The 14,875-nt window shown below is 43.2% G+C and overlaps 1 protein-coding gene across 1 annotated transcript in view; it reads right to left on the bottom strand.

Moving 5' to 3' along the window:
* Positions 1–6,700: 6,700 nt before the first annotated feature.
* Positions 6,701–14,875, bottom strand: part of TMEM63A (transmembrane protein 63A) — a 27,430-nt gene continuing 19,255 nt past the window's right edge. Inside the window, exons 17-22 of the mRNA XM_008945063.1 lie at positions 14,538–14,700; positions 13,346–13,451; positions 11,269–11,436; positions 7,932–8,047; positions 7,502–7,564; positions 6,701–6,871 (exon numbers count right to left, since the gene is read on the bottom strand). Of these exons, the coding sequence (XP_008943311.1) occupies positions 6,701–6,871; positions 7,502–7,564; positions 7,932–8,047; positions 11,269–11,436; positions 13,346–13,451; positions 14,538–14,700 (787 nt within the window). The remainder of the gene's footprint in view (positions 6,872–7,501; positions 7,565–7,931; positions 8,048–11,268; positions 11,437–13,345; positions 13,452–14,537; positions 14,701–14,875) is intronic.

Here is a 14,875-nt window from a genome sequence, read left to right as displayed (position 1 = left end):
AGGAACATAACTCACACTAAAACCATCTTGCTTAGGATTAGTTTTCTTTCCTGGAAGAAGCATCCTGTGCAGTGCCAGACAGCCCTGATGGTGTTATGCCGATGCTGCTAGAAGAATTAGTGCCATTAGAATTGTCAGTTGTCTTCCAGAGAGCAGTATTTATAAACAGATCTGTGCTGAGTGACAGCTTTTTCCCCCCTTGCTAGATGGAGTCCAAACATCGGGCTTCAAAATACCTTCCTGGCTGGATTTGAAGGTGTTAAGGATGGTCACGCTGTCCTCGTGCTTAATGACTGAATGCCTGCACTTTTGAGGATGGGATGAATGATAAATGAGGTTTCAGTGATGTGTGGAAGATACTGAAGATAGTTCCCCATTGGCAGTGAAGGTTCGCACTGCTGCAGATGATCAGGGCAGAGGGAGTACGGCACAGACAGAAGGTGAACAGAAATGTGAGAGGACAAAACCTTGCTCTGCTGCCCAGCTACTGAGTCAAAGATACCATCGTGGCCAAGTTCACAGTACCCGAGGTCTGGCTCGTGACTGTTTGAGCAGCACAAGGAGGTGCAAGGAGGGGAACCCCCCTGCTCACTGCTCCTACCCGCTTGTCCCAGCAGCTGCGAGGGGCCGGTGTCCCCCCCAAGGCCTCCTGCCCCCAGGGCCAAGCAGCAGCTGCAGCCTGCTTTGAAAGGCAGGTGAGAGGAGAAGCATCACTCTCAGATCAGAAATTCCTCCCAGTCCCTGGCTTGCCTCACACTGGTTATCTGCTCCACATCCAATGCAAAAGCAACTTTTGATACTGGCTTACCTCCTTCCTTCCTAACACGATCCACCTGCTGTTGCTTCATTCCTAGCTGCCTGTTGCACAAGAGCACATGGATTTGTCATACCCTGAGGTACTGTGCCATCCCTCACTCAGTGCAATTTCATGACCTTGGGCTGCAGCTCTGCTCCAGCTGAGCCCAAGTAGTCCTGCTCACGCTGGGACCATCACAGCCTTACAGGCTCTAATCTCGGCTCAGAGAGCACCTGCTAACCTTTCAGCTTCCCCAAAGTGAGGCAAGTCTAAGAGCAGCTTCATTTCCCAGCAGTTCTTAAGCTCTTCTATGACCACGCCTTCATTGCTGGGCTGGTTTTGTTTGTAAATACATTTCTCTCTCTTTAGCTCTAGGAATTCTTGTACAGCCTCAAGGAGACTAAGGTCTGCCCCTGCATTTTTGTCTCAGTGGAACTTTTTTTCATTTTTGCAGTGATCAGAAGGCATTCTTAATGTCTCAGAGAGCCCAGAGACAAAGAGGGATTAAATAATATCCCACACAAATTGAGTAGAACTCCTCACTGCAGAACACAGATATTATAAAAGTTTCCTAACTTCACTACTTCTTTTCCCTTTTGAAGCCAAACAACAGAAATAATTACTTAAATGATTCCTCTTAAAGGTGCACAACTGATTTACTTCTCAATTTTCATCCTTTTCTTGCCAGCAGATTCTGATTTCTGGTCTCAGAAGGGAATGAGTTCTTCTTATTTTAGGAATAATCTTTAAGTTGCAGATGTCAGATATAAAAGAATAAGAAAACCTTATTCCGTTCTCTAATGCTAGAGGCCTATCATAAATAATTCAATGCCCACAACCAAATTAAGGTACTTAATTCTTTAAATCACTTCCTTTTCGATTTTCCTCTGTGGAGATAGCTGCTAGTTTTATTTCTCTCTGTCTGCAGATAGATGAAAAAAAAAAAACAAACCAAAAACAACTTGATAATTTGCCTTAGGAACAAAAAAATTAGAATTCTAAATAAGTTTTGACGTGGCACATCTTCACTTGAAAGCAGCAACTTGGTGTTTTACATTTCAGGAGAGCTGGATGGAATAAAGTTAATTGATCTGAAAGGCCACTAAATGCATGAAAGGTTTTCATACAGAAGGAAGCAAGCTGTGTACAAAAATATATCTATCTATCTTACATTCCCTCTGCTCTCAGTTTTCTTCTTGTTTATTAAAAAAAAAAAAAAATGTGGTACATCTGAGAAGCACAACAGACAGGTACTTTTCAAAACCAGTCACTAACTTCCATCCTAAGCTTTTACCCTTCTGTGTCACTCCATAAAAATGGGAGGTTCACAACCATGTAGCAGTAATGGTATGAGACAGCAAGGAATTCCAGCTCCTGTTTTATTTAGGAGTGCTTTATGACATACCATACATTAGATACTGGAACTCTATTTTACACATCACTTTTGAGAAGAGTGCCTCCATTAACTATTAACCAGCACTTTATTAACCACTGAGTCTAGAAAGAGATAGGAAAATTTCCCTCTCTTCTTCTTGGCTATTTACAGTCCCACACATTCCCAGTTGAATATCGTGCACCAGCATAGTACAGGGTGTTCAGAGATCCCAGATCTTGCAACCACTATCCTGTGACTTCGCAGAAAAAGTTACTTCAAGAGCCAAACATAATCATTAGTTTACAGTCTGGAAGGCAAAAGTGTTTTAGGGCTCTAAAATGACACTATCATATCTGTGTTATGGCATATATGTCACGTATCTATCACATCTTGGGGAAATATTAAGATGGGATGAAGCTCTGGACTGCTGAAGAACACAAACTTGGTCTCAGTAGACATTTCCAAACCAGAACTTTAGTGAAAAGAGAACTCCACCCATAACTGAAGCTGGAATAATATCTAGCTTGTCAACAAAATTCTTATTTAACACAGAGAACATTAGCAAGAAATAAGCTGCTACAGAAGGGAACAAGTCCTCCTGCAGGAAAGCAGCAATGTTTGCCATCAACCAGGAGTCCAGAGTCACTGTGCAAGGGAGATCGTTGGCTCCTGGTTGGAAGAGATGAGTAAAGGAGGCACACTGAGTAGGGAGAAGCAACTTCATATACTACACCAGTTAATTCAAGGGGCCATGTTCATAATTATGGTACATGCAGTGAAAGACAGCTGATCTTGATACACTTTCTCTCCAAGCAACAAATGCTTACGGACTGCTGACAAAGAACAAGTGAAGACAACTTGAGAGCTCTCCATTTGAGCACAGAAAAAGAAAAAAAAAAAAAAAGGGAAATTGCACTTGTTGCAGCTGAGGTGCTACGGCCTAAACAATAAGATGTTGGACAGGAAGAAAAAGCCAGGAGTTCATAAAAGAAACAAAAAATGAGAGAGAAGAATGTTGTGTTATAATGTCCCAGTCTTCAGTGTCTCAGCTTTTGGTCATTTCCTTTCTGTTTTGATCTGTCAGACAGCTGTCCTCAGAAAGAACGAACAACTTCTATACCTCTGAAATATCTGAAATAGGCACTCACAGCTGTTACAGACAGGTGACAAGCAGAATCATTCCAGAAGTTATGTCTAGATTAGACACAGAAGGAATTTGCAAGACCGCTTTAAGAAGATAAGACACGTATGACCGTGGCCATCATTTGGACCTGTAAGTGTGTATTTGCTTGTGTTGCTGCAGTTCAGAGACAACAAAGTGTCTGTGTGTGTGTGTTTTCTTTATGCTCCATGGGCTTGGGTTTGTGTTAGTGACAGAAGAAGAACCCTCCTCCCCCCACACCTTCCTGTGCCTCACCTCAGTTTTGCCAAGAGCCAGAAGAACAACACTGTGGTCTGCAGCTTCTAGGACAAGTCTACTTTCTTGAAAAGCATAAGAGCAAAAGGCTTCCAAGCACTAATAAATGAGCTATCTCTAGATCATACGTGAGAAATCTGTCAGTTGTGCCACTATCATCTGTGGGTGAGCAGAGCTGGGAATTCAATTTCTGCAAAGAGAAAGAAACATGGTCTAGTGCTACACTGACACATTTAAAAACTAAGCCGGCAGAGATCCGCTTTTGCCTCAGGTCCCAGGGAAAGCCCGAAGGAGAACAAGGTGTGACCGTGTGCACCTGATGCAAGTGAGAAACTGCAACCATTTGGGTGTTGAGGACGTGTTGTAATAGGGCTGGAGGTGAACCAGATTTGGCATACATACAGAATAAGCTCTGCCTGGCCCGGAGGTAGAGCTAAGCAAGCCAAGTGCTTCTGGAGTCTCAGCGTACCATGACAGCACTTCCTTCACTATAGAAAAGAAATCATCTACAGCAGAGTCTTTGCAGCAGTGTACTGAGCTGTGCAATACCAAAGGAGCTCCCTTCCTCAACTTTTCAGAGGTCGCCCCCTCAGCTGTGTCACGGAGGGTCCCACCACAGACCACACTGTCGGCCTTACTCCTGCTCAAGTGCCAGACCCGTCCAGGACCCGTGTTCCACAGAAGCGCAAGAAAGGACTCAGGAGGAGCCAGGTGGGGGAGGAGCTGTTCCAACTGAGCAGTGCGAGGCAAGCAGCAGGCACTGGATCTCAACAAATATGGCTTCTGGGAGCTACAATCAGGAACTCCAGCTGGGCCATTTGCTTAGGCTTCCTGCCAAAAGTTTTATAAAAAGAACAGTAAAGAATGTGCAATAGCTTTAAATATGAATTTCAAATACAGTGCAGCCAAGATCCACATTTGCTGAGGCTTCCATCCCTCAGCTTTTCTCTAAGGCTCAGCAAGGAATGCAAGGAGTTTCTCCTGCTGATCTAATTTTATCCTCTCAGAGATATATCCACCAGCATGAAGGAATGAATTACAGCCAGTGCAATTTCCTAATTACTTCCAGCTCTCAAAGAGACACCCAGAAGATACTCAGGAAGCGAGCAGAATGTAGCAAAGCTGATAAACTAGCCATTCATTTGTGTGTGGCTACACATGGAGCTCTTGTGGTAATTTACTAATGGGTGATCCCAGTCTTTGAACTGATGCATGTCTGAAATCATAGACCTTCTACACAAGTGACTGCTGCTTCTGAGGACACCCATGCGAGGTAGGGTACTGCAGCTAGAAATGAGTTAGAACAATCACAGTCTTCTGATCCAATTAACACGACAGGCTCCGTCTCCTCCTGTCCTCTCCTCTCTATGAGCAACTCAGAGACTAGTAAAAAATGTGGAATCTGAGTTGTTTTTTTTTTTTTGTCTTGGTTTGAATCCCAATTTTAAATGGCAGTTTGTATCCAGGACACACACCACCTCTGGTAATACCACGAGTGCTAAAAACCTCCACAATATTCAGTGTACACACCACCTCTAGTGACACCACAACTGCTAAAATCAAAACACTCCCACACACACACACGCAACCCCCCTGACTAAACTGCAACACTGAAGTGACAGGATTTAGAAGTCTGACACAAATCCATGTCCCACCACTAGACAAGGCTCCTCACTTGCCTTTTAATAACCAGGCATTATATGAACCTTCAACTAGCAGGATGGGCTTGTCATCAGGGTTATCAGGGCTCTGCAGGGTCTTCCTTGCAGTAGGGCAGGTCTCTTGCTGAGTATTCAGAGTGCTGGTCTTAAGAAGCTGGAGGCAGTCCTGCAAGACACTGAACATCTGCACATACTTATTTTAATGGCTCAAATTCTACTCTAGTCTCAAGATGCTGCTGCTTCACAGACATGCTAGAAAAGGTCAAGGTCAAGATGTAACAGTTTAACAATGAGGATGCAAACAGAGGGCTTGGGAGGGCCAAAACCTTCTTATACGCAAAGGTCACCAAGATTCATCTCCCAGAGAAATTTAAAAGTACTCCAGTCTCTCATGGGACACACTGTCATTCTGAGCCTCATGACCATGCACTTATGAGCAGCTCACGACACTGACAGTGCGTGAGGCAGCTAGCAAAAGAGCTGTTTTGATACACCAAGAGAAAAAAATCCATCAAGACAACCTGAGATTTCTCTGAACTCAGTGGTTTATTGCTTCATGATTATTAGTTACACTTTGACACAATGTACTTTGGAATAAATTTGTACCTATTACAATAATTTAAAAATCTTAGTATTTTACAGCTCATATAACTGGCACTATAGAGAAAATCCAGAGATCTGTCATTTTGACCCAAGATTAAAAGAAAGATAAAATATTTACACCCTTTATTGTTGGCAGGTAAACTTTCATTGTGGAAGGCCCTTAAAAATAGTGAACAGAAACTATCAACCTACATGTTCCCCAAAAATATATTAAAAACAGTATCACTTAAATCAATCCCTTCTTCACACCAGTCTTTTTGCTCTGATACTTCTAGTACCCAAGTGCACAGTAACTCCCTCATCAATTTTTAAGGAAAAAAAGTAACACAATCAAGTCTATACTGACTACTTTGGGTGACAAGAGGAGAGACTCCCACACACCATCCTCAGCACCCACGCAAACAGCATTTGCATCAAAAGTGACACTGCCTCAGGATTTAGCACATCCCAAGAGGTTCATAAATACTAAAGGGTTTGTTTTTTTTCTAAAGGCAGAATTATTTTGAATAAATAAATGACAGCTGTAATAGCTGCATTTGCTTTGGTGACCAGTTACATATATGCAGCATAAGTTATCATCATAAGACAAGTGATGAGATAGCATAAGTGAAGTCCCTGAGGATCAGCATCTCTGTGTTCAACACGTGTGTAGACAGCCTGGAGAACAATCAGTCCCAAGGCATCTGCTTTTTAATCTCCGATCACAGCTGCAGACCACACCATGAATTATTTCTGTACCTCTTCTGTAGGCAGAAATATGTAAATAAAATGGAATACTTAGGAGGTGGCGGTGGGGAGTTGGTTCTAAACCTGGACCAAGTGCTCCACCTTGTGTTAGTCCTTGGCATTCAAAGCGAACCTCTCGATGCCTGCTCGGTAACTGCAGCTCCAGCAGAATAGCTTAGGGTTCCTTCTGCCTGTGAGCAAGTGTTGTCCATGCTGCCATACGACTGCTGCTCCTTCTGGGCAAGCATCGTCCTCTCTGTGGAATCAGGATGCAGAACTCGGGGGACGTACATCTGGAATCACAAGTGTTAAGGATTTTACTAGTCAAAGTATATCCTGGGTGAATTACCTCAACATTCATTATTTTCCCCTTGCCACTCTTCCTTTCATCTGTTTCCCATTCTTCACCGTACCATCCAAGGCCTTTCGCACCCTAACGTGGGCTTCCTGGTGCAACACTCACCTGTGCTTGCAGACTGTGGCACAAAGGCCTCTATTTCTACCTCAGTCCCACATCCTTTTCATTGACATGGCAGGTCACTGCTATACGTCACCCTGCTATACGTGTCACAGCTTTTGAAGTCATGAAGCAGCAGGAACTGCCTGCATTGGCAGCTGTCCAGATGTGGGAATCTGACTGGTGTGAGGCCCAGAACAGAGCATACAGAACTGCTGGAAGGAGTGTGTCTCAGCTACTCCTACAGACAGCCAAAGGTACTTCTGGTACACCACCCGGGAACAGTCAAGGAGCCCAGCTGCAGAACTCTGTGGTCCCACGTGCCTATGGGAAGTCCCACATGCCTATGGGAATTCCCATAGTCCATTCAGACTAAAGTGTCCTACACAAGGTCTTTGATAACCAGGATGAGAAATTAAGTTTTTCTAGGAAACTTAAAGAATATTAGTAACTCTTAACTTCTTACAGAAGATGTTGGGATGGTTGGTACGTCTGTGTCGTTTCCTCTTTCGCTTTGCGTGTCTTCTATCTGTATCCAGTAACGTGTGGGGGAAGGAAGAGAGACAATATCACATTGGTACATCAAAACCATGTACAGAGATCATATGTGCTCAAAAAACTGCACAGACATATCTCTGCAGTACTGGTACTTTATCCTCCAATCCTCTTGAATGCTTCTTCCATACTGCTCTTTCCTCTCAAATCCAGCTCCTGCTAATGCCAAGAGACTTTCCACTGTGCCAAGCAGCCCACCTCTACCACCAGCCTGCCCTAGCCAAGACTCTCTGTGGACAGACCCTGCTAGTGAGATGGCACAAACCACCCAGCAGGAATAGCTGGTGCTGTGTCAAGCACATAGGTAGGTGCTGAAAGGTTTTTAGGTATCCATCACTTACCTTGTAATTCAGTGGGCTCAGGTACTTGAAACAGCCAAAACAAGTATAAGCCAAGCAAATAACAATTGTGACGTTGACAACTAGGAAGGTAAACATGGTTGTAGGTGCTTTGAAGCCTAGAAAAATATCCAGAGAATACAATATAAAAATACATAGTAGGAAGACAAATCAACCAGCCTCTACCTTCCCCATTTTCAGAAGCTTTTTTTTTTTTCCCCCCAAAGCTCCTTGACTGGTAAAACTGCTGAACAAGCTGTTTTCCCAGCCTCCTTAAAGGAGGCTGCAATACTTGAATGATAAACAAGACTCAGAGTGGTTCTTCTCCCTCAACACTTTCATTGATGATCTGTGAAATTTAGTAGATAGAGTCCATTTGTTAAATATGATGATGGCACCAAACTGGATGGCTTACACACAACCCAAAGGGAAAGTAAAATATTTTTTTTAAATTATCTTGGTAGATTAGATGGCCCCACCCTCCTTCAAGGAAAAAAAAACCCTGACCAAAAATGAACAGTAAGATGAAATTGTATGTATGTAGAAAATTGTAAATAACTACAATTTGGAAGGACAAATGAAACACAGATATAAGGGATCACAAGGCTGTAACACTCCAGAATATAACTGATTATTACAAGCTGGAAAGCAGCAAATAGTGTGATGCTATCACGTAACATAGGAAGGGGGGGGGAAAAAAAAAAAAGTCTTTAGTACCTATACAAAATAAATTTGTGCTACTGAGCCTTCAACTTGAGCTGCCGTGTCTGTGTAGGACACCACGATAAACTATGGACAGAAATGGGAGGAACCCAAGGAAAAGGAACAAGAGAAGAAAGTGAGTAAACATGAACAAAGCTGAATAGTAAAGGTGGGTCAGGGAGAGAGGGAATACTCCAGGAAAGGAGATGGTAACAGCCTCTAGTATGGAAAAAGTTATAACAATTATATTGACTTATTATCCAGGTCCACTGGGGAAATATTCTGAAGAAATTAATCTCATTTTGCAGCAAAGATGACTTGAATAGGATAGTAGGGAAAAAAAAAAAAAAAAAAACCAAACAAAACCACCAACCAAATGCTTTTAAAACCTAGTTGTTTCCAAGCTTTTTTAGTCAAAAAAGGCGATGTCCAACCTCAAATACTTTTAGTGGTAATCTCAGCACATGCAGTGGCTCAGAACAAACAAGTTTAACTTTTTAGCAGTTTGTAAGCACCCTGTGCAGGTCTGTTCACAAGGGGGGAAAAAAAGCCACACACATGCAAAAAAACAAAACCAAAAAACCCATGAACAGGTCATTATTCAAACCAAAAAGGGTAGTGAGAAAAATCTTGCTTATGGGTATGTCTTTCTGAAGAAGGTGCTTTTGCAAGTGTAGGTTACATCAGTATTTGTTATCGGTGAAGGAACATCTCCACCAAAACCAACGTATGGTGTGAGCCACAAGAAACTTCTCAAAGATCAGTTTTCACTGCACTGTGTCCTCACCACTCCTCCCTGCCAACAGCTCTAGAGAACATGGGACTGAAGCGACTGCCCCGGGAGACAGGGGCTGAACTGCAGGGAGCACCCTCATCTCCTCCAGTGGGAGGGGCCCCGTGCTGCTTCAGGTGTGTGATGGGTGGATGGAAGGAGAGCTGGAGAAGACAGTGACTGAGGAGGAAACAGATGGCACTAGTACAGCCTATCACCTTCAGTATGCAGTCAAGTGATACGTGATCCATGACAGAAGTCTTTCCAGCCACACATTAATATAATGAGTAAGAAAATGGAGTATTATCACTGTACTCTGCAACCAGACTGAAATATCCAAACCAGACAAACATACAAATGGACAACTAAGCTATCAAGCTTTACACACCATAAACTGACTTATTTTACAGACACACAAGAGGAGCACTATTCCCCTCCATCCTTCTCTTTGGCACAAGAAGCAACAATGAGATCAATGGCAATTAAATCAAAATCTCAGGTTCCTACCTCTCAGACTTGTACCACTTGGTCAGACTGACCTGTGCACTGACAACTCACTGAACAACATCCTGTAAATTATACCAGCCAAGCCACGCATGGTAATCCAGCCTGTATTGGCCATGACAAACGAGGGTTTTACCACAGATGCAGACGCAGAAAATGCTATTATAAAGATTCAATTTTCACTACACCACAATTTCCCTCATAACAATTGAAGAGGCACATCAACTGCTGGGGTTTGGAGTTGATTTTTCTAAAGCGTGCTCTAGGATTTCTGCTGTTGTTTTAGAGGACATCGATTTGTTGGTCTTCCTGGTCGCAAAGACAGCTTCAAGACAAGGGGAAAAACAAGCTCTCAAACACAGAGGGACATGTGCTCAAATCCAAGGACAGCCTGAAGCAATCGTTCCAAGTACCTCTGACATCCACAGGGAGCCTTCTCTGAAGGTAGGTGACAGTCTGCCAATGGTGTCTTTTTCTTTACTATTGGTACACTAGCAAAACACAGTGTGAGCACAGCCACTTGTCACCAGGGCGGTGGAAGCAGAGAAGAGGGCAATGGCCTCCTTCCCAAGAAGGGAAGCTCAGCTCCTTCCAGCATCACCAGCACCCCTTTCCCACACCAAATGCTTCCTCCCACATCACGGATAAAAACCCGTAAGCTCTCGCCCACCTTTTCTCACGTCAAAGCTGTCAGCACACCACAACCAGTGCTACCAACACTAACTATCTCCAAAATACAGAACATCCCTTGTCTTAAAATCAGTTACACAACAAAACATGAGGTTCTAAACTACGATATGGAGAGGACAGTCACCATCTCCCTGCAGTCCTTCATGTAAAAAGTTTGAAGATGATGTACAACACAGCTCTTAGTAGCACTGGCCAACATTTTAACATTTTAAGTGTTTCCTAAATGACAGCTGTACAACAGAGGCAGCAGCCAACTCACCCAGGCAAATGAAACTTATGCACGGACTACACACAGACAGGTAGTGAAGCCAGGGAATGTCTTACTAGAAAGAGCTAATTCTGAATAGATTTGTTTTATTTCATGATTTTTACTGTCGCTCCATAGCCCAACTGGCCAACTCAAACTCTACAGATTCAGGGAGCATGTGATCACCTGTAAAATGAAGAAATATGAAGCTCCATGCCAACAGCTTTAAGTTAACATATCAGCCACCTCCATCTGAGTATCTTGTGTAAGCTGCACAGGTTGTATAATTCAGTGCCACAGGCAAGCATTGTGATTCCTCGCTTATGGAAGGAAAAAGAAAAGCCCACGAAGCCTATGAAACTTCACATGCAATTTAGGCAAGTTGGCAAGAGAGCTGGGAGGAGGTAGAGAAAGGTAACACTTACCTAGCCGCAAAAATGAGAAAAAATAGAGCCAGAAAAGGCAGAGAATTGGAGCTGCGAGGGCCTGATTCACAGCTGCAAAGTGCATCTTCTTCTCCAGCTTGGCAGGGAGATAGGCATAGTAAAGGTTGTAACGGTCAACCATGTGCTTCAGGAGTATGTATATCAAACCTGGCAGGGAAAAAAGGGAGAGCCAAGGAGAGGTAGCTGAGACTTAATACAAAGTATCAATTCTGTGAGGAGATCTACACTAACCAAGTGAAAAATCTGGTTACCATTGGTGGGTACAGCTCAAATATGAATGGGCAACAGCTGTATAACAGCAGCCGGCTCCTGAGGTTGTTGCATCCCCCAGCCCAAGATCCCCAAGATCTCCCCATCCCTCCACCTCTCCACACACTTCTGTGGCACCACCACTCATGCTCCCAGAGAGAACCCAGGGCTCCTTCTGAAAGGCTGGCACAAGGCCAAGCCTGTAGGGAAGACTTGGTAACTCCTCCACTACTGTACTGGTAATGAAGACAGGCCCAACAGTGGCTTAACACCTCCCCCTCAGCCTTCAACAGATTCATGGCTGGATTTCAAGTAATTTCTAATCCCCCCAAAAAGCTAGTTACTCTGTGACAACGTTGGACTGCAACAGCTCAGGTGTGCAGCAGCACATTCACATATTTACAACTGCACGGAAGGTGAAATGTAAATAAACACCAAGTATGTTGTTACAAAAAAACTGGCTACTTTCTGCCAGTAAGAAGGTTGTTGATTAAAAGCAGTTCTGAAAAATAACTAATTTAGCTAATCATGGTGTATCTAGCTCTTCTGTATTAGAAAAGGAAAACATCAACTATATAAAGTGACTTAATATTACTTATGCCTGATAAACAGGTTTCCAGAATGGAAATATATGTAGCTGCTGAAAAGATTCTTTATACACAACTCTTATGACAGTCCAGAATCTCTGGGAATGAAAGCTGCAGTAAAATAAGGTGTAGATCGTGTCGCAGTCACTAAAGATGGACAACTGCCCATGACTTTTAGACAGACTGCTAAGTTTCTTGCCCATCCATCCAGGAGTTAACAGCTGGTACAGGAGAAAGAAAGTAGGCAAAGCCAGAGATATAGACAACTTAAGGCAAAACGTGAAGTTTTATATATGGGATAGAGATAAACCAACTGAGTAAGAGAAACAGCCTAGAAAAAGGAGATCTATGACTCAAAGATCTGGAGACCTGCTCAGGATCCTGTAGGACTGCAGCTCCATCTACACCACAGGGCAGGTGTGCTCCACCCAGGTGCCCTGAATTCCTGGTTAACTGGAGCCAGCGAGTCTCCCAGAGTATGCAGCATTTCTTCTTCTGTTCACAGGGCAGCCATGGTGTTCCCCCAGACCACCTCCCAGCAACGCAGCCAGCACACTTAGGTCACACCCCTGGGGTCAGGACCATGGGGCATACAGCTGTCCATGGCACAGTGATGGCCACAGCCCCTTTCTCATTCAGGATGTGGAATTTTAGAGAAATGGTTTGCAATGCAGAAGGGCTGCTGCAGTGAAAAGGACAGGGAGTTTTCCAGTCTCTTGCTACTGGATCACCACACTTATTTTTGTGCTTCATTTCACATGCGGTCAGTCAAACTTTAGGGCAAAAATTATTTCAAATTTGCCTGAAGGATTTTGGGATCAAAATGTCTCAAGTTTGGCTGCTTAAGGTGGACCTCCAGGCAGGGTACCCTCTGCAGCTTGCTTCTGCCAGACCTTAAGCACCCAGAGATAAAAATAATCCCCTCATCCCCAAAACCTACCTGAACTCCTACACTTCACTATTAAAAAAACACCACCAGGGCTAATACACTAAAACTTGATAAATAAAATAGGCATCTAATAGACATTAAATATACTTTCAACTCCTAAAGACAGTACAAGAACTAAGTAATTCACCACCTTCTGCCCTGTTTTTCTACAGGAAAGGAAGAAAACTTCAGTTCAAAGTCCTAAAGATTACCAGCACCTGCAGGGGCATAAAAAAGCAGAACTAGGCCTTCTAAACCTCCCACAGTGTCCACAGCTCACTGGAAAACTTACCGAACGGGACAATGATGGGACAGGTAATGCTATAGGCCATGATGACAGTGAAGACACACAACATCCAGGCATACATTGCTCCAAATTCATATTCAAATGCTTGTTGCTAGGAACAAAAACAAAACACCCAAAACTCGCATGTCATCTATCAATGTCAGGAGTTAAGAATAGACTTGCTAAAGCAACAATACACCATCCCTTATTTCTTCCCTATAAGTCAGTTATTTCCCTAAGAGGCATAAATGATGCAATTAAATGAAGTATTATGGTTTTTAAACATAATGCTTACAGAAAGTATGCTGCTTCTTTCATAGCCTTGGAGTAATCCTGCTGGGAATTTGCTTTCATCTACAAGAAGCAACTGAAAACCACAAGGCAGAAAATAATTGTGCCAAACTTGTAACCTTCACCTTATTGCAGATTCCATTGAATCTGTACTGTTCCTTGTGGTGTCTCTGAAAGTGGGGAAAGCTCAAGATACGAAAGCTTTGGCGTGGTTGGTATTCCCACTTTTCCTCTTGGGATGAGGAAATCAATATATATAATTTCAATCAGAGCAAGGGGTAATATGCAACAGTGAAGAGAAGTGAATATTTAGAAGAACCTCTTTTTTTAAATATGGAACTTGCCCACCCATAAAAAAAGAAAAAAAAAAAAAAGAAGAAAAAGAACAGGGGCAGCTGGATACAGGCTTAAGTTCCTATTGCAACACCTGGAATTTCAAGTTGCAATACAGCATATCATCTAGAAGTGAAAGTCCTCCACTTAAAAGGGAGTATAGAAAGTATGTATTTTGCTAGGTGTATGTTCAGTTTAAATTCTACACACTTGCAGGCTGACAGAAGAAACTAACTATCGATGGGTCTGAATCTGAAAAAAAAAAAAGTTTAGACTATATAAGACAAAATCAGAATTATCATACAAAACCAAATTATAAAACTGACTTGGAGCTATGAAAAGAATACTACCTGAAGTTCAGAGCTTGGGTTCTGATTTTTGACCATCTCTGACTTGAATAAATACTTCCCTGTTATCTGTGCTGCAAATGAAGGCAACATGAACCTGTCACAGATGAGCAAAACAAAGGCCAAAAAAATGACAGGGGATGACAGTTGAAGGTAATGGAGGCTCCCACTGTTTCTTGTAAGGATCAGTCATTTAATCTCCTCCTGCTAAGGCAGGACTCAAATACCTGCTTGATGTTTTTCCTTTCTGCTGTGGACTTGGCCATGATCATGCGTATGGTGTAGAGGAGGAGGCCGGGCAGGCGCAGCAGCTCCATCCCGTTGCCGACGAAGGCGGAAGCGATCACGTAGTTGACAAAGAAGGCTCCCTGGTCAGGCAGGAAGACACACCTGCGAGGAAGGACACCAGACAGTGGCTGGAAACCGGACAAACACACACAGCGTGTAAACGGCGGATCACTAATCAACTTTGGAAATCTCTCATGATAAGGATAAGCACTGGACGCTGTAAGAAGTGGCTAGAAGACTTCAGATAATCTTCCTGGAAAACAGAACTACCTAGCTG

Source organism: Merops nubicus, unplaced genomic scaffold (assembly GCF_000691845.1).
Source record: "Merops nubicus isolate BGI_N331 unplaced genomic scaffold, ASM69184v1 scaffold3648, whole genome shotgun sequence".
In the NCBI taxonomy this organism is placed as follows: domain Eukaryota; kingdom Metazoa; phylum Chordata; class Aves; order Coraciiformes; family Meropidae; genus Merops; species Merops nubicus.
The sequence above is the reverse complement of the archived record's forward strand: the minus strand, read 5'-3'. Positions and strand labels throughout refer to the sequence as shown.